The 24,981-nt window shown below is 40.6% G+C and overlaps 1 protein-coding gene across 1 annotated transcript in view; it reads left to right on the top strand.

Annotated features, from left to right (window-relative positions):
* The first annotated feature begins 211 nt into the window (after positions 1–211).
* The window catches only part of VAPA (VAMP associated protein A), a 28,327-nt gene continuing 3,557 nt past the window's right edge, over positions 212–24,981 (top strand). Inside the window, exons 1-4 of the mRNA XM_048938589.1 lie at positions 212–531; positions 16,175–16,327; positions 22,719–22,822; positions 24,247–24,327. Coding sequence (XP_048794546.1) covers positions 456–531; positions 16,175–16,327; positions 22,719–22,822; positions 24,247–24,327 — 414 coding nt within the window. The 5' untranslated portion in view covers positions 212–455. The remainder of the gene's footprint in view (positions 532–16,174; positions 16,328–22,718; positions 22,823–24,246; positions 24,328–24,981) is intronic.

Below are 24,981 nucleotides of genomic sequence, written 5' to 3' on the forward strand. Positions count from 1 at the left end.
CGCCGCGCGGCATGCTGGGAGCTGTAGTTTCTCCCGCGGCGCACGCGCACCGCTCCCACAGCCTCTCCCCGGAGTGCGGAGGAGCCACTTCTTCCCGCTCGGCTCTGGCGCGGGGCGGCCGTGAGGGCTGTCAACCGGCAGTAAGGGGGGAGCGAGCGAGCGCATGCGCACAGCAGACCCGGCGACTGCCGCCTCCACCGCTGTCGCCCCCGCCCTCGTGCCCGCGGAGGGGCGGTGTTGCCGGGGGCCGCTGAGCCGCTGGCGCGAGGTGGGAAGCGAGCGGTGCCGGGGCTGCACAGCGGCTCGCACCCGCCGCGAGGCATAGCGACAAGCGCCACCGCCGCCCGGGCTCCCTGTCCCGCCCCTCCTTTTTTCCCTCCTCCTCCTTCTCCTCCTCCTCCCCCTCCTTCTCCCACCCTCCCCCTCTCCTCCTCCCGCCGTAGCGAGCGAGCGAGATGGCGGCCGCCGGGGCTCTGGCGAAGCACGAGCAGATCCTGGTGCTCGATCCGCCCACCGACCTCAAATTCAAAGGTGAGGGGCAGCGGGGCGCCGGGCGGGCGGGGCGGGGGGTGTCCCGCTTCCCCCGGCCGCCGCGGGGAGCCTCGCTCCGCCGCGTTCTGCGGGGCCCGGCCCTGCTCGCCCGGGTCCCTCGAGGAGGCCGCCGGCGCCGGGGTGGGGGCGGCGGGGGGGGGGGGCGCCGCCGAGGCGGGGAGCGGGCTCGGCCGCCGCCATCTTGCGATCCCGCGGCGGCTCCGAGGCGTCCGCGGCCCCGGCAGCGCCGCGGCCCGGCCCGCGGCGGGCACCGCGCCCGCTCTGCCGGCGTCGCGGCTCCGGCCGCCCCCTGCCATGCGCGCGTCCCCGCGGCGGGGTGCCGGGCGGCGGCTCTCCTGTCAGCTCCGCCGGCGCTGTCCGCTGCAGGTAGGGGCGGGCGGGCGTCCCCGGGCTGAGGCGGCTTCGGGCACGTCGCGGTTGAGTTGTTTCGGTGCTTCGTGTGCACTCCTGTCAGGAGGTCGGCGCTGTTGGTGTATGGGGTGTTATTCCCTCCTCGCCAATCACGAATGGGATAGCTGTGGAAAGGGAGGCTCCTGCAGAGTGATCCTCGAAAGGTGTATGCATTAAAAAGAACCGAATGCAACAGCAGCAAAACAAACGTTCCAGAATAAGGAGATCTAGCTCGTATGCTCAGCTTTCATCTTATCTTTTGTGGCTGGTGTCAGCACACGTGCTTGCATAATCCTGTAAGTGTTGGTGTTTTGTTGTAGGCTCATTTTTCATTGTTTAACGGGGATCGAGCATCCTGTCCTGTCCATCTGAACAACTAGAGCGGGTTGATGTCCATATCAGAGACAAACACTGTATTTCTCCCAGACACATTTGGCTGGCCAGGCTCCTGGCAGTAAGACTGAGTTGGCTTTGTCAGAGGGGCTTTTCTGAGGCTTTACCTGTTTTGGTGATCCATCACATCAATCAAGAAAACACTGATTCTGTTGTATCACGCATCTTAACTTCCTGATAGCAGCAGTTTTTAAATTGCACATCCGAAGGTACAGCTAAAACCACAGGGGGAACTTATTTTTTTCCCCTCTTCCGTATTGTGTTAGAATGTCTGCATCCAGGTTTCAGTGCACTGCACTCTTGCAAGAGCAGGTTGCAGGAAGATGCATTGAAGCTCTTGCATCTTGCACTGTCTTCAAGCTGGAAGCAAGCCGTGTTTGTGTGGTTTGTGACAAGGAACAGAGTAAGTACTAGATGTAGAAATTGTTAGGATGAAGCAGTTGTCAGACAGTAATCAGTGTTGTCATGTGTGTTTACAAAATGTGTTTATAAGGCATGAAGTTTGGTTTCAGGCTCATGCACATAGTAGGAAAATGTCTGTTGAGCAGACTGTGTGAACCCAAAGTCTGAAGCATAATGGAACTGCAGTGGGACACCATAGCAAACACTCTATTACTGTATTATTATGTTACAGCAAGAGCTACCTATTTAAAGAGCACCCAGTGCTTTCACAGCAAATATTTTCCAACTGCTTATTGTTCTGAGGTCTTCAGAAAGGTTTGTGGGTCACAGACAGTCATTCATTTCTGAAGTGTTGCACGGAAGAGTACAGTACAGGTTAAAGAGAATACTGAGTATTATCTTTTGGAAAACAGTTGATACCTAAGAGAGTGCATGACTCAGAATTTCTAAGTGTAACTTAGATGTAGGAAAATCATATGATTTGTTGTTGTTGTTGTTGTTTTTTTTTAAAGTAATTCTTTTCTTCAGTGTAGTTGATTATTCAGTTGTTTACCATTATTCAGTGTTGCTATTATTGTCCTAATATTGTTGATGTGTGTGTGTGTGACAGAAATCCAGTTTACGTCCAGCCATCAGAACAAATAGCTCAGTAGGCTTTCTTGCCTCATAGAGTGACTTGTAGTGAATTTGCTGACCTTTAGGGTAGCAGTGAAATGTGTTAATATGCCCTTTTGCCAAACAAGGACTTAAATTAAAGAGTAGGTAGCACTTATGTGAGGAACGCTTGACAACACTTAAAATTTGTCGTCTGATGAAGCTGTTGTTGGTTGCTACTCAGACAGCAAAACCACATGCTGGATTTTATTCCACACCTTTCAGAAGTCTATAAGCTTGTCCCATAGTGGTTAGCACACTGTGTTTGCTTTGGTGTCAGAAAGATCAGAGTCCTGTTCTTGAAGTACCTGGCATTCCTAGCAAGCCACTGATAGCATGTTGGTGTTGGGTGATTCCCTCTGCTGCTGCAATAGCTGCATTTCTTTGGGTTGTGGGGCCATCGGGGATACCTAAGGGGAATCGCAAGACAAATAAATGTATTTCAGAGTGTTGTGCAAATTGTATCAGGGGAAAAATTATTCTTAAAAGGAGTGAAACTAAGAGGCAGTAGATTATGTATGATTTTGTTTTCAGCGACTCAGTAGAGAGCACTGAGAATTTGCCTTGTAGCCCTTGTATCCAGGTCTTCAGCCACACTGCACCTGCATTGCATTTAGTTTAGCTCTTCAGATCTGAAGTTTGGGTTTGATCAGGAAGAATTGGACCAGGTGCCACCTTTCAAATTAGGTAATTGGTGTTTCTCATCTTCTGTCTCTTAGGGTCCTTGCACACGACTCATGCATGCAGTCATTGTAGCTCTAGTTTAAGGAAGATTATGATAATTTGGAGTTGGTTCCTTGTGAGTAAATATTTTGGGGGGGGGGGGGGGGGGGGGGGCTTTTTTAGCTGCTTAACAGTTGTGAAGTGGCAGCACTTGAAGTTTTCAAGTCAAAGCTTTCTAGTTTTGTGGTGGAAACTCAGCTGGTCTTCCTTATGTGAAAAGGAGATGATATAATTACAAGCAACTTGCGTTTAGGTTGTTCTTGGAAGATGGTCCTTCTTAAAAAGCGTTCTCCAGATCTTTACGTCAGTCATAAGACCTGCTTCTGCAACATATAATTGAAAATCAAGGCTTGCTGATTTGATGAGCCCTGGAAGATCAGTAGGCAGTATTCAGAATTTGTATTTCATGTGCTTCAGAGATGTCTGACGAGCAGTTATGTCAGATGCTATAAGGATGTATGAATAGTCTACATAGACAGCTTTTATGGAAGTTGTTGCTTACAGGCGTGCAAAATGCAGCTATGCCACCTTTGTAAATGTCTCAAAAGAGAGACACACGTTTCCATTTCTTCTTCTTTTATTGAGGCCAGAAAAATTGGCAAGTAAGCAGACTAAAATCAACTTTTGTGAATGTCACCATGCAGTAAAATACTCATTTCTGTGGTTTGAGTTACTGGAAGAGATCTGTGGAACATGATGCTTAATTTCCCATTATTAATCTGATTCATACTCTGGGATTGTTAGCGTATTAAAATTGCCTATCAGCTGGCTTATAGTCAAACAACTCTTTCCAGGTAAGGTGAGCAGCACTTCGCTTGAATATCACAGCTTCATCTGAAATGCAGGTTTCCCTATAAATAACGCAAAGCTAATGCTGTTGATTATTTTGTAGTCGTTACCCTGCTGTTGGTAACAGCAAAAGCCACAGGGCGTGTGTTGCTGCAAATCGTGAAGGTGGAACTGAAAGGTAAAAATAGCTCTATGTTAAATCTGTCCCCTGCCCTCAAAGATCTGCTGTCAGAATTGGCCCAGAGTGTCTTTGGAGTGCAGGATTTGAACTCCTTAACTGCGATCTTGCTGCCTTATTTGTGTGTGTCTGGGTCAGATCACATTTTAAGGCTATTTTCGCTCTATTCAAAGGACCAGTGCATTCGTGGCATCCCAGCTTTCTAACACAGGTTTATTTTAAAAAGGAAAGAAAAAAAAAGAAAAGAAAAGAAAAGGTTGGAATGTCAGTTTCTGGTGTCTTCATTCCAGAGCATTTTTGGAACTAAACAGTGAGATAGAATGAATATTCAGCAAGTAGTCTCTGCCTTTTCTTTCAAATCCAAGATTTCCTGGCATTGTTTAATCATCTTGTGTTTCTCTCCATTGTTTCCTGACTCAAATGCAATATCTGTTAGTATTTTTTTTTCAAGTTGAGTATAAATGAAACTGAAGGCACAGTGTGATTAGTGGGAATGTGTTGAGGAAGAGCGAAGAAGAGCTTTTTTTTGTTCTGTATTTTACCAATTGTTGCTTAAGAGGTGGTTCATGTTTAAGTTTCTACCAACAGAGTTAAGACTGCCTTTCAGACTGCCTGATGAGCAGGGTTTGTGTTGATCCTGGTGAGGCCACGTGTACTGTAGGTGTTGGATAAAATTCAGTAGTGGAATTATTTCCTACAGTGAAAGAGGAATGCTGCAGTACACATCAGGATGTTTTGCCGTTCCCTTCAGTTCACAGGACTCACTGTTGCATCTTCAGTAAAGTGAGAGCCACTGTACAGGCTTGACCAATAGTGCAGCCATCAGTATAAAACTTTCACCATTACATTGTTGTATGAAGTGCCCACTCGTTCTGCTTGCTGATAACTCAAGTAAGTGTTCTAAATCACTACAGTATGTCAGTATTATGAAAACATTGTACGGTATCTGAATGTTGTATGGTTGCTTAAGGCCTAGTTGAGGAATAGAATGTTACCTTGAACAGGAAAAGGTGTTCTATGCATTAGTTAGTGGAGCTGAATACATAGTGCACCAGCTCTCTGCTGTGATGCTGTGAATTGCTTCTGCTTTGTCTTGGCTGTGGTTTGTGAGCATGTTCTACTTTCTGATCAAATTTGTTTCTGGAAGAAGTCTGTCACACAGGTCTTTGTTACATACTTAGCTTAACAAGCCATTAATTTGAGTTGCAAAAGCCTGCTAGAGAGAACTTGCTATATGTAGGATGGAAAAAAGTGACTGAATAATTAGATAAGTGTCATATTTCCCACTGTAATGTTGTTAAATGGTAAGGTTTTCATTGTCAGATGAGCCAAATAGGTCTATATAAGCTAATTGCTTAAAAAAACCCAAACCAGTAAAATGACTAATAAGGTAATTTATGGTGAAGTATTGTTGAAAATAAAAATTCAGAAGCACAAGTTAGAACTCCAGTCACTGTATTTTCCTTTGGGTAGTAAGATTTTATCTGATGCGTAGTGATCCTGGCCTCTTGCCCTCCAGTGTGTTGTTGAATAGTGTACATGTATTTAATTGCTTTGAAAATTATTGGGCAATGCAGATGTCATGTTTTTATGTTATGGTTTTAAGGTATTTAGAAACTTGTGGTTGTGTAAATTAAATATTTTTGATTTTTTTTTTTTTTTTTTCATAAGAAAAAAGTCTTGATAGCTGGGATGCTTTGCTAAAGATGAACCTGCTGTAGGACTTCAGGTACTTACTTTTTAATAATACAGAGAAGGAAGCAAAGGAGAAACAGTAGCCTGCCTGAATTTTTAAGTGACAGTCCCTTCAGTCACTCCTACGTTTCTCAAAATGTGGTTTCACTTGGAGTAATGTTTAATTTGACACTTCAGTGCTTGCGTAGATCTTACCTAAATGGCATGCAGAGCCTTGGAGGAAAGAATAATTAAAGACTTGAGGGTAAATGGAACATGGAGCAGAATGCAGCATGAGTGTCCTGCTGGTGAGCTTGAGAGCTGGGGTGCTGTATGACCCCCTGCCTGCTCTCTGCCTCTCCTTCGGTCTTTTCTGTGTGCCCCCTCCCCAGATAAAAACTGACCTCATGGTTGGAATTATAGCTGTTCAGTGACTTCATACAGAGGTATCTGCAAAACCAGTACCTGCGGGTGAAGAAGGCTTGGTGGGCAAGCATTAAGATGGAGAAGGAACAAGGTATAAAATAAACCACAGGGCAACTGTTGGACTCTTAGAAATATCTTTATTAAGCTTCCAAAGGATGGATCATTTCGTGTTTGAACTTGGCTTAGTATCTTCAGTATATTCCCCTGTGACCTTGGTGTGAATGGGATTGTGCTTGAGCAGCTTGCTGGTGTTGAGAGGTTAGGACACAGGATGAATGATAAAATGGTGTCTTCGGTGTATGCAGTAACAGAGCTGATGCTTTGATGCTTTCTCATTTTAGTTGCAAGTGATGTAGGAATAAGACTAGATACTAATACTTAGTCATAGGCTTATTACGAGCATGGCAAGTCACTGAAATGGGCAAAAATGAGGCTGTGGTTACATCCTAAGGTTTGTTTTTTTTTTTTTTTTTTAAATACATTCCTGGCAATGCCTGTTCAGAGGGAATAAACCTAACTGGGGATGGTAGAAGGGAAAAGTTATTAGTGTTAGCAAAGTAAAATAGCATGACTTGTTTGTCTTAGCAAATGAAGACTGTAAGGGGATCTGATTACTATCTATAAAGTAGGCACTGGGGGAATGACTATGTATCCTAAAGGGTAAGTTGGTACAAAAATGAATTGGCATCGAGTGGCTATGAGTGTGTTTAGATCATTAGAAACAATCTAAATTTCAGATCTGAATGTGGCAGTCTGAACTAGCTTTCTGAAAGAAGTGACGTGCAAGTTGGAGTGCTGGCCATTAAAGGTCCCTTCCAACTCAAATGGATCTGTGATTCTGTATGCAGCATTGAGTTGTGTTCGGTGTTTTTTCTTCTTTTTAAGAAAAGATGTTTGGAAAATAAAAAAATTATACACGTAGGAGTAGCTGCTGTGTATGCGAAGTAAACATGATTATTAGAATTCATAGGACCTAATTGAAAATGGCCACTAAGCCTTGTTAACCCAGTGAAAATAAAAGTGGTTTGGGTTTTTATTTTGGATGTGTATGAGACATTTGGTCACTTCCCTGTTAGGAAATGAGGGGTGTTAAGGCTTGCATTACAACTCCTACTGCTTCTGGAGAAGTAAGCTGCCTCCTGGAGAGAGCAGTTGCATTAGCTCAGCTTACTTCTGAGAAGGGAAGGCAGTGAGGGAATGGAGCTCGTGATCCTGGCAGAGAGGGAGTGGTGACCAAGCAGGCAGTAAAGCAGATGTTTGTTTGCCAGAATAACTTTGGGTTGTGCCATACTCAGCTTCCAGAGATCTGAGAGCTGGAGAGCTGTGCTTCTGGAGGTGCCGCAGTGTTAGCTACGTCTGTCCCTAGAAGATACTGATGTCTGATCTGTAAACCTGTTTAGATGGGGGCTCTGTTTAGATGGTGTGTCAGTTGCAGGAGTTGGATGTCATTAGCATGAAATTCATTTATTATTAAAGTTACCTTGTATTCTGCTTTTCTGTACTCTGTATACTCTGTATACAGACTCTGTAGACTCTATATACAGACAGTACTCTGTACTTCTGTACTCTGCTATTCACACGAAGGAGTGAAGATGCTTCTGATAGATTCTGTTGGCAATACCAGGCAAAACACTTGCAGGTAGGGCAATAGTCACATACAGAAAGAAGAGTTGTACTCACCCCACTGGTGAAGAGGCTCTCTGGCCACACAGTACTCCTCAAGAAGCAGTCCTGGCCCAAGAGCTGCTCTCACTTCAGTGGCCGCCCTTACATGAGCCCAGCATGGCTCTGCCCTGGATCCACTCCTGGACACATGGAGAGCACAGGTGCAAACAATGTGCCTGTGTTCCTTGGGCCAGGCACACCCCTTCACCAGGTGCTCCATCACCAACTCAAGCCCTGAGCTAACAGTGCCCATGCACCTTCTTAGGCTGTTGGGAGCTGCTCGCAAGGAAACTGGTGAAAGTCAGAAGGGTTCTGGTGTTCTGTTCAGTGTTCAACCTCTGATGTCCGGTTCTTTTGGACACACACTGGGAACAGCACACAGCTTTGGGTTGGGTCTTCAGTAATGAGTCTTTGCACAGAATGCTGCATGCTATTGCAGCTGTCAGCTGAGATAATTAGGCACATTCTGATGACTGCTTTATAGCTTGGAGAATATCTGGAATGTTGCAATTCAAATCAGACAGGTGCATCCATTTGAAAGTTTTGTAGCTGATCTGCTGTATTCTTGGATATTCTAAATAGCAGATCTGGGCTTTTCAGCATCACTGAAACCTGTTATAAACTGTAGGAGGTTAAAATATAAAAAAAAGTTTACAACAAAAAGAAAGGAGGAAGTTATTTATTTAACTAGTCCTGTTGTTCAAATCTGCTAATATTCTTTGAAGTCTAAGAGCCTGTAATTACCAATTAATTAGTTATCCTGCCTCCTCCAAGTAAAGAGAACAGTTGCACCAGCAGGAAGCTTGTATCATAGCCCTTACACCATGTTAACCACTTAGTATGGAATGAAAGAGTGCATGTATGTATTTCTGGTTATTTCAGGACTTCGGGCATCATTTGCTATCTAAAATACTCATGGTGATTAGTAATAAAATATTTCTACTGCTGTTATTTCAACAGAGAGGGTGCTTTGGGATGAATAATGATTTGCTGTTGTAATTCTACTAGGATAAAGACTTAAGAATTTGAGCTACCGATTTTAGTATGCTTAGTGTATATTTGGCAAGATAACAGGATAACCAGAGAGCTGAATTCCAAGGAGAGAATTCACAATAACGTAGGATTAAGATGAACTTTCCTTTATTGCTGATAACATGATATGCCTTTATTAATGGTGCTCTTTCAGTAGGAAAGATGTAAAAATAACCATGTGAGTGCTAGATTTTGGGGCTTAAAATAAATAATAGCGTTAATATGTTTGGATGAAGTTATTGCATGTTCTACCATGTTATTAATAGTGCTTGTTGTTGAAGCTAAAGAAACCCTTGTTCATATTTAACCTCAGGACAGTCTCCTGTCAGTCTGTGTTTTACCCAGTATATGAAGTAGATAACGTTCTATTTATCAGAATTCATGGAAATCATCTGTGGCTGCACTTTACCCTTGAGACAGATGCTTTTTCTGTTTTTCCTGTGGTTCTTGGCCACTAACATGCCAGGAGCAAGCTGGAGTAAATATGAAATTCTGATCCAGAGAGAAAATAAAAAGAAAAAAAAAAAAAGTCTGTTTTGTCTGGCTTGAAATGCTGCTGTACTGTATTCTTCTCTTTTCTGCATTGGACGAGAGTCAAAAGGTTTCAGTTCTCATTTCTCTTACGCCACCCCTCAGTAAAAGCATGCAGGTCAGCTTCTGTAGGAGCACTGCTCTTAAGCCGTATAGCTGCATATGGGCTCTCCTTGCCCCTCAGTCAAGAGAAAAACAAACCCTTTTAGGACTAAAAATGGGTGTTGTCTCAGCTTTTTGTAGGAGAGCTGTTTGGTGAATAGACTGTCAGCGTGGATGCTGACAGTGTGTCCTTGTGAGCAGTGCGGGTAGAAATCTGATGTTTCCCATGATAAACAGTGCTAGCCTGGAGCAAGCCTTCTGGAGCTGTGCTTGTTGAGGCCTATTAGATTTCCTGTTAAGATTTTTTTTTTTGCATTATGACATCTTTGTGCAAATTGATGATATAAAGAGCTATTTCTCAAGTGCTGGGATGGAATAAGAAGAGAGATTCGGTATTATTGCTCTAATATATGGATCCATATATATATATGGATATATATGAGAGCAATGACTGTTTGTGGCTATTAATCTTGCAACTTCACCTACTGATTATTCCTGATCATTCAGACTTTCAATGTTGAAGTGTCAGGTCATGAAGTATAAGCTATTGTGCTTTGTAGACCATGACTATTTTCAGTGTAGGTCATCTGTGGCAGCTGGAGTTTTTCTTTGTGGGATATTTCAATAATCATGTTTTTGATATTTCAAGAGAAAGGTGGGCGATATTCATTGGCGGTGGATGTTATGGATTCTGTTTAGTTTATTTTTTACAAAGATTTGAATAGGAATGGCTTAAGACCAGTTGATAGAAATAACATTCCACTTGTTCTTTTTTGATTTGTGCCAAGTGTCACCTATTTTTTTTTTTTTTTCTGGAAAGTATTATTAAATTTGAAGCAATTCAGTGCTTCAAATCTCATCTGTATTTTAAGACCAGTGAGGTTATGTATTAGAGTAGTTTGAGTTACTGCTGTACACTGGTTTTCCACTTGTAGACATCTTACCTTTGTTTTTTTCAGTAGTAAACAGTGTTTGCTTGCTGGTAAAGTGCAAGTTGCAGCTTAATGCTGGCAGTTTATTTGCTTTAATTTTTTTTAAATTAATAAGTGTATTTCTAGTATAAGGTGAAATGTATTTCTATAGTATAAGGTGAAATAGAAATATTTCAGAGGGCTTTTAAAAATAGTTGGATAAACTCAGGAGGAAAAACCTGAAGGTTATCAGGCCAGCACTATTCTTGGTAGGGTACACTGAAAGAAAGCTGGAGTCTCGGGCTGTAAGAAGCTTGTAGGATGAATTTCAGGCCCTTTATGAAATAGCTCTGGTTTTTAACTTTGTATTTTCAATCAGTATTCATATTTAGGATGACAACTGATGTATCACAGTGGCTGTTTCCTCTTGGAAATACTTCTGGTTTTCATATTTATCTCAGATGTAGGAGCACATGTTTACTGATCATTTGGAAAACTCCTTAACATCCAGGATCATCTTCTAGCTCACAAGCAGCCCATTCCAACAGGCAGAACATCAGACAAAAGCATACAGAGGGTGGAAACAAGGGAATGAGACTCGGGAGGAATCCAGTGTTGTTGTCCAAGCATGCAGAGATTAGGTTAGGAAAGATAAAGCCCAGATGGAGTTGAATTTGGGCAGGGATGTCAAGGCCAGCAAGAAAGGCTTCTGTAAGTACCTTGCTGACAAAAGGGAGATATGTGCCTACTGCTGAAGGAGGTATGGGGCCTGATTACATAGACTATGTAGGCCAAGTACTTAACATCTTCTTTGCCTCAGTCTTCATTAGCAACACTGGTCTTCTGGAATCCCATGTCCCAGGAGAAAATCTAGAACCAGGAAGAAGCATCTGTGGTTGTAGGTCAGGTCAGGCAATACTTAAGCTAACTGGACATACTTTGGTCTGTGGGCCCAGATGGAATGCACCCATGGGTGAGTGCTCAGGGAGCTGGCAGGGCATTACTGTGAGGCCACTCTTTATAATCCTTAATTGAGATGGTGATTGAGAGAAGTGCTAGAAGATTGGAGGAAAGCAAATGCCACTCCTGTTTCAAGAAGGGCAAGAAGGAGGACCCAGGGACTACAGGCCAGTCAGCCTCTCCTTGATCCCTGGGAAGGTGATAGAATGGCTACTCCTAGAAAGCATTTCTAGGCATGTGAAGGGCAAGGGAGTCATCTGGAGTAGTCAGCATGGATTCACCATGGGGAAGGCTTGATCAATTTGGTGAGCTTCTGTGGTGAAGTGGCTGGCCTGGTAGATGAGGAGAGAACAGTAGATAGTTTCTGCCTGGACATTCACTGAGGATTTTGATACAGCCTTTCATGAGATCCTTACAGAAAAGCTGTTGATGGATGGATGAGCAGAGTTGGGGGGTGGATAAGAGAGAGTCTGACTGTCTGGATCCAGAAAGTAGTCGTCAGTGGTGCAAAGTCTTGCTGGAGGAGAGTAACTTGTGGTGTACTACAGGGGTCAGTATGGATTTGGTCCCGTTTAACCACTTCATTTATGATCTGGTGCACTCTGTGTAAGTTTGCAGATGACACAAAACTCTGAGGCATGACTGGTAGGCCAGGACATGGTGCTGCCATCCAGGGGGACCTGGTCAGGCTGGAGAAATGGATGGATAGGAACCTCCCAAAGTTCAGTGAGGGGAAATGCTGAGTTGCACAGCTTTGCAGGATAGGAGCTGGGGATCCTGGTGGACATCAAGTTGAATGTGAGTCTTCAGTGTTCTGTTGCCGCAAAGGAGACTAGTGGTATGCCAGGCTGCATCAGGAACAGTATTGACTTTAGCTCCTTTCTCATACGTTAGTACTGAAGACACTAAGTGCAGTAAATTATTTTTCTTTGCCCGCCCAACCTGACTTTATTATACACAGAACAAAATTACGCTGCCTGAGTTTGTTTTGGAAAAGATACCTTGAAGTCTTCTGTGTATATTGAGCGCTCTCAGACTTTGAAATGCAGTGAAGCAGTTGTGGAAAAACTCCATCCCACTTAGAGCACGTCATAGAAATAATTTTTGAACTTAATACTGCAACTTACCCACTTGTAAGGAGCTTGGAACCTTTTGGCTGGTTTGTGTACTTTCTTATGTATACTTGTATTTTTTTGGATATGATGATGTATTACTTTAATGTGCCAGTTTACTGCTTAAATAAACTTTAGTCCCATGCGTGAGATGAAGTACCTTCGGTATGGAGTCAGCTTGGATGTTAGCTTTTTGAAGTTCAGTGTCTCAAAGAGAATGATCAACTTGCATTTAAGTTGTTTCATGTAAACTACTGTCCAACCCTTTAATAATGTGTACCCGTTTTTGTAGAACTCTGAGACAGCAGCTGTGATTTTTATACAGTGGTGAATTTACTGTATTTCAGAGGCTATGCTCTGTGATGAGATCTTTATATGTGTTATGGGTAGGTCTTCTGATTTTGAATTGAACGTCTAATAATCAAATTTGTCCCCTTCTAAAAAATGCTTTCAGTTCATTTGCTCTGTACTGTTAACGAGTAGATGCTGGCTGTAATCTCTGACTTTCCCCATAGATATCTTGAACTGAGGAGGTTCCTTTCAGCTCTTCCTTCACACTCTAGAAAGGCATATTCATGTCATAATTTTCTCCGTTATGTTTGACTTGGCTGGGCAGAAGGAGGGCTGGGTGTTCAGGAGACTAGAGTTTAGAGAGAAAATATGACAACACTGATCCCAGAAGACCTTTGTACAGATCCTACTTGTCTAGAAATACATCTTTTTAGATTCTACTGCAGTGAAACTGGCAAGGCAGTGGCAAGCAAGGAAACTTGGGACTGCATTTCAGCAGTGGAAGCTGGCTCTGCAGAGTCTGTGTCATTTCTTCCTGCTTGCTGCTTGCTGTAGTCCAAGATATGTGGTTGCCAGAGGCAACCTCGGCATTAATGTTGCTGCGGCTGCACAGTTAAGATTGCTGGAATGGAAATTCAGTGTATCATGTTTTTGGAGATCTCTAGTTTCTCTGAGTGTAGGCAGCGTCTGTCATTCCTTTCTAAGGCCATTTTAAGTTGAAAAGGCAAGAAAAATCCTGGCATGAGTTGTCACTGCACCTTTCACAACAGTTGGAATAACCTGGCACTCTCACAGTTTTTATTCTGGAAAGATGCTGTAACTGGTGTCTTGTCTGCATGCTGCCAAATGGGTTTCTTAACTCCCTGCTCCCTTTGAAATGACTCTGATTCCCAGGAGCTGTTAGATTGAAATTACAGGTTTAAAAAGCAATGCTGTCTTGTTGCTGTATATCGCAGTTATATCAGTATATGTTGAAGATCTTACCTGCAACTAGGGTTTCCAGAATCCCAGCCTTTGTTGTTTTAACATTCCCAATTCTTCTCCCCTCTGTTCTCGTGCTTTTTCTCAAGGAACTGTCATGATTTAAGCTCTTGTGCTTGGGCTGCTAGTCTCAACCAGTCATTTGTTTTCCTGTTCCCAGCAGTATGTTTGTCTGGCTGGAAACTCCTGAATCCTCTTCTGCTGTTGCATGGTTTCTTATTTGAAGCATATGCCATTCTAATTGAGTGTATGGTGCTCCTCAGAATGCTAATAGATTTTGTTTACTCTGTCTTATCGTCCTTGTGTCAGATAGGTCTGCACTTTCACCTCAGCTCAAGATCACTGCTGTCACTAAACTAAGTGGCTGGGTGCTGCAGGAACAGGGAAAGCTGGTTTTATTTTGTTCTTGTTTTCTGTTTGCACGGAAGTTCCTTATGAGCTGTGTGTTAAATCTGATGGTTTTGAGTCTGGAGAGGTTTTATGTAGCTTTTGTAGAGCTTGTCTAGATTTACAATTAGCAATCCAACAAAACAGAAGGAGGGAAAAAAAACCTGACACAAAAAAGCCAAGCCAGGTTTGAGGTGCTGTGCACTGCGAAGGTACTGCCTGCATGGCTATAAATAAATCCGAGAATTATGTCCTTAATGATGTTTATATAGCTCAAAAAAGAAATGGTTGGTCTGGGTGTATCACCAGTCTCTGAGGATTATTCAGATACCTGCTTTTACTTCAGCTTGTGCTGCGGGTTATGGAAGTTATTTTTAGATGAGACTCTGTAAGGAAATGCAACTGGATCCTGCTAGGGCAGTCAAGGGGCAAGTGGCAGGAAACTTTAAAGTCGTTCTGTAAACCTTCCTTGTGGGTCCTATGCCAAGTTTGAGTGGATTAAGAGTGTGATTATTTTCCTGCACCATGTAAAGTCAGACTAGAAATGAATTTTTCAGACGAGTAACACCAATTAGGTCCTATTTTCTCAGAAAAAAAGTCTTGAATTTTAACTGGCTCGTGTGTGTTTTCAGTTATGGCTTGCTATTCTGGTTCTCAGTCCCAGTTCTAGTCTTCTTTGATTTGTATCCTGTTGTTCTACATTAAGGCTGTGTTCAGTACTCTTTCAAAATCAAGGATGTGGACTGAAAGAGGATTGTGGAAATCAAACTTTGGTCAGATAGTGAGCCCTCTAGTGTAGTAACATGCTTGCTAGCCTTAGTACAACTTCCTTCAGAGTAGTCCTGAGACCTCTGTTTAATACTGTGTCTGAAAGAGAACCAGTGTATTTTACCTTGTACAATTGGTGGTTTTGTTGTACCTTGCAACTCGTATAGGTATAAAAATACACATTTTTCTACAATAGAAGGCTTTTTTAAAATGGAATAATAGTTGTTGCAATTTCAACAGTGGTGAAATGACTACATTTTGTAGTGATTACGTTTGTAATTTCTAAAGATAGTCAAGAGGCTTCTTGAAAGTTAAAGGTGCGTGTGAAATAATATTGAATAAATTTCATGTTCATTTGCAATTTCATTTTCTAAGTTGTGTTCCTTTAGTGCCTGTGCATTCATGCTTTCAGATGATGGGCACCACTCGTAACACGGAACCTTTTTTGCTGTTACTGCATGGCACCAAATGGGGGTGATCTGTTCTGGAAGAAGAGCTTGTACAGCTTAATATTGAAATTGTTTTGAATTGCTGCTCTTGTGCAATCCAATCATAGAGACAGTTGCTATCTTGATGGTTTAACACAGCCAATATACTGCATCAGATAGGTGTATCTGGCAATTTGTTTCTTTTCTGTGAATTTGTTAGAGTATATGAATAAGTAGAATATCATCTTCCTTGCCTGCTTTGAGTTTAAATAATGAGGTTTATGTGCTTCTGTCAAGTCTGTAGGAACTCAGAAGTTGAACAGAAATTGAAGTGTCAGGTGCAGTTAGTCTGTTCCAGTATCATAGTGTTTACTGTCTTTGAAACTCTTCCAAATGTTTGAAGTACATGTTGTGTCTCTATCTCTAAAGAAAAAAAAAAACAGCAGAACTGAGTTTAGCATTTGACCATTACCTTGCAGGTACTTAAGATGTTAAGAATGCTGTGATAAAATTAACATAATGCCTCCTCTGTTTAAGAAAAAAAAAAATCTGTCTATATATGTGTATATGAACTTCTTGCACCAGCAGCTTGAATCAATCACACTATTTATTTCTTCATTACTTTAGTATATAGTATTCTAACTTGGTTGATAGAGTATGCTTTGCATGTAATGGTTTATGTGCTTAACAGATGTATGATTTAACCAGTTTTTAGAAACATACTGCCTTCAGATTACATTAGGTTAAGAATAATTTGTGCAGTATAAGCAGGTTTCCTTTCCACAGATACATGCATATTTAAAAGAATGACTTTTTTTTTTCTAGGTCCCTTTACAGATGTAGTAACCACAAATCTCAAGCTACGAAATCCATCAGATAGGAAAGTATGCTTCAAAGTGAAGACCACAGCGCCTCGTCGATACTGTGTGAGGCCAAATAGTGGAATTATTGACCCAGGATCATCTGTAACTGTTTCAGGTAAAATCAAATAGTTGTAGGTTGTGTGCTTTTTAGACTTTTCATCACGTTCTCTAATAGTGATCTCAGAGGCTGTTGTAAGTATGCCAGCTTTTCAAAAAGACTTAAAAATAAAACTGTTTCCCTTCACTAGTATAAATATTAACTTCTGATGGTGTAGACTTGCAGAGATGCATGAAAATGGTCTATGCCAGAAACATTTGTCATTTGCTTTGTTTACCTGCAGGTCTCTATATGTAAAGGAAGGAAGAAAGGTGGAAATTGACAGTGACATTAACAATACCTTTACTCCAAACTACTGTATTCATGTTTCTATCTTTAAGTGGGACATTACTCAACTGCTCTGATGTGTCTCAAGTTTAACATTTGATAGTTCATGGCATTAAAGCAAAAACCCAAAAGGTTCATTGCTGTGGAATAGTTATTTTGATAGTACTGGTCCCTGTTGTCTGAACTCTGTTATTTCATAAAAGAGCTGTGTGTGTTACATAGCATATGTGAAGTGACAGTCATTAAATTGCTTTTAATTTTTTTTCCCCATTAATTTAGGTAGAGCTGTTTTATAGCCCTAAGACTTGAAAAATGTAGAACTTGGGATACTTCATGTTTTTCTTGGTGAGGGTTAAAAAAAAGGATCCTTACTACTCAGCGTTGTGAACCTTGAAGCCACACAATACTTTTACACAATATTTTTTTTCCCATGAAGCTGTAGCTAGGTTTGGCTTATATACTTCATTCTGACAATCAGCAGTATTTTGATAGTTGGACATGTAGTGGTCTAAATCTGTATGAGATTCGATTCTGTCATTCTCAAGAAAATGAATGAAGAGTAGATACTGGCCTTGTGACTCGGTAAAGGATTTTGGTAGATTGTTCTCCCAATTGTGAGTTAGTAATTTTCTGAGTAAGGGAGTTTTCAAGCCAGAAAAGGAATGTGGACCCATCATATTGCCCAACATGGAGAGAAGGAAATCTCTTAGATAGCCTGTGGTCTTCCAGATTGTAGCAATAAAAGTAATGAGCTCCTAGATCTCCTTAGTCTAGAAAGCCAATTTTTGTAGCAGCTCTGAAAAGATAGAGCAAAGCAAAAAGGAAACATGGTGAAATTCTCAGAGCTTTTCAGGTTCGTAACTGTCCCGTTGTATCCTTGGGGAAATTTAAAAGCAGCTGAGGAACTAGCTTCAGGTGTTTGTTGAAAAATTGCAAGAGATAACTTAGGAAAGCTTCTTAAATTTTGATTGATTAAAATGTTAAGATTAACTTTCCTTATAGCTGAGTCATCAGTTCTCCGATCCAATGATCTGTAGAAAGTGACCTTTTAAAACTTCAGTATTGCCATGGACAATTCATTGTTTTGTGGGTGGAAGATTGTTTTACTGAGAAAATTATTTCAAAATTTGGATTGTCAAAAGCTTACTTTTTTACTTTGACTCTCAGTCATTTGTCTCAATTATGTATTTGATTGCTAGACAAAACCGTCTGGTATCAAGGGTTTTTTTTCCTGTGATCCTGCAACATCTCATGATTTCATGGTTCTGCGTCATAGTTACAGCTTGCCTAGAAAAGCTTCTCATTCTTGGAGATGTCAAAGGCCAGGTTGATTGGGCCTTCAGCCAGCCCAGTCCACTGGAAAGTGCCTCTGCCTGCAGCAGGCAAGTTGGAACTGGGCGATCTTTAAGGTCCCTTCTAACCCAAATCTTTCCATTATTCTGCATCATCCTTCTAATTCTTTGAATCGTTCATTTTTTGACTGTCCTTTTGAAAAAGAGAAACTGCTGTATCTGTTTCAAATATTTTAGCTTCAGTTTGACCGATGAAAGGGAACAGTATCATAGATCATCACAGCTGGTTGACTTCCCATTTTGCATCTCTGTGAATACTGTTTTTCTGTGTTACAGGAATCTCATGCATTTATTCAGCTGCAGTAACTCCAAGGTGCAGATATTTAGTAACAGCTACTTTTCAGAATTAGGACTTTTTTTACTGCTGTTTTCTTGTTGTGTTTTGTTGTTATGCATGATTTCTTTTGGGTCACTTGGTAGGCCAAGTGCACAGATAGTTTTTTCTAGTGACCCACTTTATCTCACGCATCTCTCTACTAAGTGTTTTCAGTGCTGACTCATTGTTCATATCATTAAAAATAGATTTCTCTCACATTGTTGGGCAGAGAGAGCTCATTGTAGGATACCATGGTCTGAAGCTCTGTGTTCAAAACTAAATGTTGACAGTGCTAGCTGACTTTAGCCCATATAAATACATTAGCTGATTCAGAGCCAAGGGAGTTTTAAAATTTATTATTGGAAATGTGATTTAAAAGCCGTTTTAATGAAGCCTGTGGACATTTTATGTATCATTCAATCGTGAATGAGTAGCTTTCAACATTTTCATTCAACATTTTCAACAGTGTTTATACATTCTTTCAAAAACACTAAGTCATTGAGACCTGCTTTTCTACTGTTGATCTGAATGGCTTTTCCTTTACTTTGATGAGTGAGATTAACTATTTGTTATGTATTATCTATACTGGTAGCTTCCTGTTGGCTTTTCGTTCCAGTGTTTAGTATACTACCGTTCTTTCTTCACAGCTTTTTACTGTTACTTGTTGCTGTTCTTCCTTCCGGTTTTCAGGCCCATTTAAGATATATCCTGTGGAGACAAAACCCTCCAATGTGGAAAATATTATTACCTTACTAGCAGGAGGATTGATTTTGTAACTATTTGTTGTAATTCTCCTAGAGCTGATACCTGAACTGTTTGTGGATTCCAAGAATGTGCTGAAAACTGCAACTTCTTCCTTCATGAGGCTTTCCATGATTGTTCAAAGCCTAACATAGCTTTCAATAGTTCTTTGAATTCATGAATTCTTTCCATGAAGAAAGAAGAACAAAGAATAAGTCCCAGAAGATTGGAGACTTGCCAGTGTGACTCCCATCTACAAGAAGGGTCGTAAGGTAGATCCAGGGAACTACAGGTCTGTCAGCCTGACTTTGGTGCCAGGGAAGGTTATGGAGCAGATTGTGTTGAGGGAGATCACGTGGCATGCGTGGGACAACCGGGGGGTCAGGCCTAGCCAACCTTGATGGATTTGTGAAGGGCAGGTCCTGCTTTACCAACCTGATCTCCTTCTATGATCGAGCGACCTGCCTGGTGGATGAGAGAGAGGCTGTTGATGTGGTCTGCTTTGACTTCAGCAAGGCCTTTGACACTGTCTCCCACAGTATTCTCCTGCAGAAGCTGGCAGCCCATGGCTTGGACAGGTACACTCTTGGCCGGGTAAAGAACTGGCTATAGGGCCGGGCCCAGAGAGTGGTGGTGAATGGAGCTAAATCCAGCTGGTGTCTGGTCACAAGTGGTCTCCAGGGGTCTGTGCTGGGGCCTGTCCTCTTCAATGTCTTTACTGATGACCTGGATGAGGACATCGAGCACACCCTCAGTAAGTTTGCAGATGACACCAAGCTGGAAGTGTCGGTCTGCCTGGGGGTAGCGAGGCCCTACAGACGGATCTGGACAGGCTGGAGAGCTGGGCTGAAGCCAATGGGGTGAGGTTCAACAAGACCTAATGCCAAGTTACACTTCAGCTGCAACAACCCCAGGCAGTGCTACAGGCTTGTTGTGCTGAGGGACATGGTTTAAAGGGAACTATTGGTGATAGGTGGACTGGATGATCTTGTAGGTCTTTTCCAACCTTGTTGATTCTGTGATTATATGGTTCTGTTCTCTGCTGGCTTTCATTCAATTGTGCTTTCAGCTGTTACCTAGTGGTCAAAGAGTACAAAGTTATTTAACTACCTATCTGAGGATTTTGCCAGTTCTCAGATAGTAGAAAGCTGGCTTTGCTGTTTTTCAAGATTTTTCCTTAGTGAAAGGAAGAGTACTGTATCTTTCCTGTAGTCTGTTGATAGAAATGATCTTAGAGATAAATTAGTATGGGAAGAAGGCTTTAGTTCAATGATTTATGTTTTGGACCCAAGTAACTAATGATTGAGTAACTAATGAGAAACTCTGGCTTTAAACCTTTCAAAATAGGATTGTTTGAAAGCATGTCAAATACTGCAGTTCCTTTCACTGCTTTATTTTAACTTAGATTGCTAGATGTAGTGATAGATTAATTATCCTTTGATTATGCTGTATGCAGCTTTCAGCAGGGAAAAATACCTAATAAGCACTCAACAGCAAACATCTGCAACATTTAACCAGTATGTAGGGTCTAAAATTAGGTGGCAGTATGATTTGGAAGTAACTTTTCATATGGACTAGTGAATTTGGAGAGACAAAGGTAATCATTTTGATATTGTACTTACTGTTTTATCAACTTATACAGTTCAGTTCTACTGTGAAGAATTTGCTTTGTGTGAAAGCAAGGGTGTTGAACTGTTCATCCAATGAAGATTTAGAATTGTGGGAAATATAATTTCTAACAATTCAATTACAGCAGTATTGAAATCTGACTGAACTTCTGAACAAGCTTCCCATATGTTCTCAAGAGCATACAGTGGGTTTTTCTAGCTAAATGGGTGTTTCTGCTGTAGCTTTTTTTTCATTGCTGTAAAATAGCTAGCAGTATAGATTCCTGTTCATAGGACTCATAAGTACATAATTCATTTTATCTATCATTTATCTTATTTTGTCTGATAAAACAAACAATTTTATCACTTACATTTACCTTAGTGTTACATAAGGATGCACTAAGCTTGAATTCAGTTTCAGTGAGACTCAAGTGTGTGTGCATTGTCAAAAATCTGTCTTTACAGTTCTCTCTGGGTCATCAACCTCTGGTAGAAAGTTGGAAGTATGAACGTGTGTACATGCATGTACAGATACTTGTTATGTTTTTATTGTCCTGGACTCCTATCTGGATTGAGTCAACAATTGTCTTTCCTGATCTGCTCTATGGAGGTACACTGTGCTGGTCATCTCCTCATACTTCTACTTCAGTAGTCCTCCAGTGAGTGCTACTATGACAAACCTTGTATGATCAGAGATTTCAGTCCCTATGCTGTGCTCATTACATCCGTAGATAGGCAGCTATATCTTATAACATTCTGGTCTGAATTACAGACATGTCCTTTTCAGTCCCTTTGAACTAAAGAAACCATGAAAATAATGACGCCAGAGTGATCTGGCTTCCCTTCTGGGCTGTTTTCTAAACAAAACCACAATCACTAACAGAAAACCAGCCTCCTAATGGCTTTGTACAGTTTGGATGGATGAAGATTCTGTACTCTGTAATTGAAGCATTCCTTTAAAAATACTGTAGTAGTGCAGTAATAATTGAGATGATGAATATTGTTATGTTGATGTTATTTATTTTTCCACTGAATTTGTATATACTTCAAAATAATAACTTTGAAATTGAGTTTCCTATCTCAACCAACAGAATTTTCAGCTTTGGAAAGCAGTCATTCAGAAATTGTCCTGTCACAAAAGTACTCCTTCTTGTATATTCTATCTCTGATACTTGTAGTACGAACTGGATTGTGTCAAAAATGTCTGGTTTTGTTCAGGCAGGTGGTTGCATTTTTAATTTTTTTTTTAAAAATCTGCATTAGATTATGTTCAAGGCTGAAAATGCAGAGGTAAAATACATCAGATAAAATACAAAGAGAGGGTATTAAGTATTTAATGCTTCACTTACAACTGCCTTTACAGAAGGCTTGGTTTTGGATTCCATTCCTCTTTCTCCACTGGTAAAATAGAATTCAAATGCATACATGGATTGTGAGTACTTTTAAGCAAATGTTAGCTGTTAGGCTGGACTTAAGGATAATAATGTCAAAACCTGAATAAAATGTGTTTTGTAGTTATTCTCCAACTAATCACTTTATCTTTTAAGAACTGAATTTGAAACTTTTCTACAGTGAACTATTAAAGTCCTTGACAGCATTACTTCTTTTAATAATTGTGGTCTGAATTAAGTATTTTAGTAGTTTTGCTCCTAGCTAAAATTAGTATGTCTTTAGAAGTCAGTTGAGCTTCTACTGGTTGGTGGCCAGTGTAACACAGGTTCTTCTTCCCTTTCTCCCTCAGGTAGATGTTGTAAAGTCTGCCAGATTTCTTTTTCCTTTGCATTCACTCGGTCACAAAGTGTGTTTATTCGAAGGGAAAATCCTATGGTGTTTGTTCGCTCTGTGTCTTAGTGGATGTATTTTTTCTTACTTGTTTATTAAATCTCGCTATAGTAGGTGGAGAAATAATCTTTAAAGCTACATTATTAAGGTGTTTCCCCTCATTACTTGTTGCTACAGTGTGTATCTACAGTATTTTCAGTGCTGCCTTCATGTCTTAACTTTTGGTGTCTTGTCAGTGAGAATCTGAAGTGTGTAGCATTTTTTTTTTTTTAAAGAGTGATCAGATCATGTAATTAAATGTTTAATTTTATTCTTTTGAACAGTAATGCTGCAGCCTTTTGACTACGACCCAAATGAGAAGAGTAAACACAAGTTTATGGTACAAACAATCTATGCACCACCAAATATTTCAGATATGGAGGCAGTGGTAAGTAAAAATGGGATAGATTTACTAGTTTAGACTTTTTTTTTTTTTTTTTTTAAATCAATCTTAAGTTTAAATGAATCATGTTTTCAGAGTGTTTTATTTTTGGAAAATTGAATTTCCTCCGAACAAATATGATTTCTATGAATGATTCAGGGTTTTAAATATTAAATACAAGTTCAGTTCACAGAATTTGCCTATAGGACTGATTAAATCAAACTAGTAGTAAATCAAAGGTAAGGTCTGTTCAATGTTAAATTACTGTTGCGTTGTATCTGATCTGCAGCTCATTGAAAGCACAATGATAGATTTATTTTCTTTAGTAGTAGAATAAGTTGTGTTTTCTGTTTTTGGGTGGGACTGATCCAATGAAAGATCAGAAAGAAAAGATTAGTTTTGTGCATGTAAATTCAGAAGAACAGCTTAGAAGCAATTGGAAGGCTGGCCGTCAGTTGTCAGAACATGCTCTTTAGAGCATACATGGGCTCCCATGAGCATGTATATCAGAGTCCAGGGGACTGCTGCATGGACTGCTGTTTCTAAACACTTCCCTGAGTTCAAATGGTGATTCATGCATTTCCATGGAGGAAAAGTAAACAAAGTAAAGATAAGGTTTATGAATCACTAAAATCCACTAAACTTCTGCAGGCTGAGGCTCTCTTCCTGTATGCATGAAGGCAGAGATGATTGTGGCATTTCTCTCCACTGGAAACACTGGAAAAGTTTTTGTTAAGCTTTTGAGACATGCAGCTACAAAAATAACATCTCTCATTGTTGTCTGGTTTACTTTTTTTTAATATGCTCTTGTTTATGTGTGAGAAGTGAAGCATCTACCAGTTGGTGAGAATATAAAAATTCATTTCAGAAATACCTTTCAAATAACAGCTTTCTCAAAGTGTTGAAGTAAAGAATACTGAGGAACAAATCTGGCAGAAAATCAGTAATTATAGTTATGAGTTAGCGTGCAATTAGTGCCAGTGACAAAAGAGAACTAAAGAAACTTACTCTGGAGCTAAGTATAGAATTGCTAAAAGTGTCTTTCAACAATTTATTTAAAATGGGTGCTTCCAAGATAGAATGTAAGGAGCAGTGATAGACCGATTCAGATGGTACTCTATTTCTGATTGTGTTACAGAAACCATTCTGCTGTCATTCTTGCTGTGCCCTACAAATCTTTGGATCCATTTTGACATTCAGTTCACTTGATTCCATTTCCAGACTGAAGTTTAACCACGCCTAGCTTTCAGTACATCTATAGTAGTCGAAGGTGAACGAAATGCGGACAAAAGCAAATCTGAAAATTTCAGCTAGGGCAAGGATAGTATTCAGCTTTGTAAGAGTTACAGGGAAGCTGTAAGAGCAGGCTTAATGAACTGTTCAGATTTTTGTGTGGCTGGTTTATTAAATAACTATGTTACCTGTTTTAGTGGAAAGAAGCAAAACCCGATGAGTTAATGGACTCCAAATTGAGATGTGTGTTTGAAATGCCCAATGAAAATGATAAACTGGTAAGTAAGGAAAGAGTAGAAAAAACCTGTCATACACTGTTAGGATCCTACAGAAATTTGTTTGCATCTTTTTTAAAGCTGTTTGGTTTGTTGGTTAAATGGATTGTTGGAATCTCGACTAAATTAAATGGACAGGACTGGGCTTTGCTTTGTATAACAACATATGGAGTGAATTACATTAAATTTCAGGATGAACACTGATATTCTTTGTGCACGGTTTGCGTGTTGTAGTGCAAACAAATCAGTGTTGTCTTCCACTGTATATAATTTGCCATGGTACCATAACTTCAAATTGTTTAAACTAATGCAAACAAATTATCCTTTCATTATTCTTATTCCTGACTGACTTTAGCATTATATTGCCATCGGATAAAAACTGAGTCGTCAGTACTGCATACAGGGAAAAGCAAATTGAATCATTTGCTTTTTGAAGTTTTAAATGCTTTTCAGTTTTAAAAATTCTCTTCCTAATTCATCTGAATGAGGGAAAGGAAGTACTGTTTAGAAATTAATGTGCTCTGGAAGCCCTAACTACATCATTTAAGATAGTGGTACAGACAGATAATCCAGATGGAAAAAAACCTCTTAAATGCGTCTGACTTCAAACAAAATCAATTGTGTTTGTATAGGAGATGACATTTTCATTGTATGTGG

This window comes from Lagopus muta, chromosome 3, assembly GCF_023343835.1.
Source record: "Lagopus muta isolate bLagMut1 chromosome 3, bLagMut1 primary, whole genome shotgun sequence".
In the NCBI taxonomy this organism is placed as follows: Eukaryota; Metazoa; Chordata; class Aves; order Galliformes; family Phasianidae; genus Lagopus; species Lagopus muta.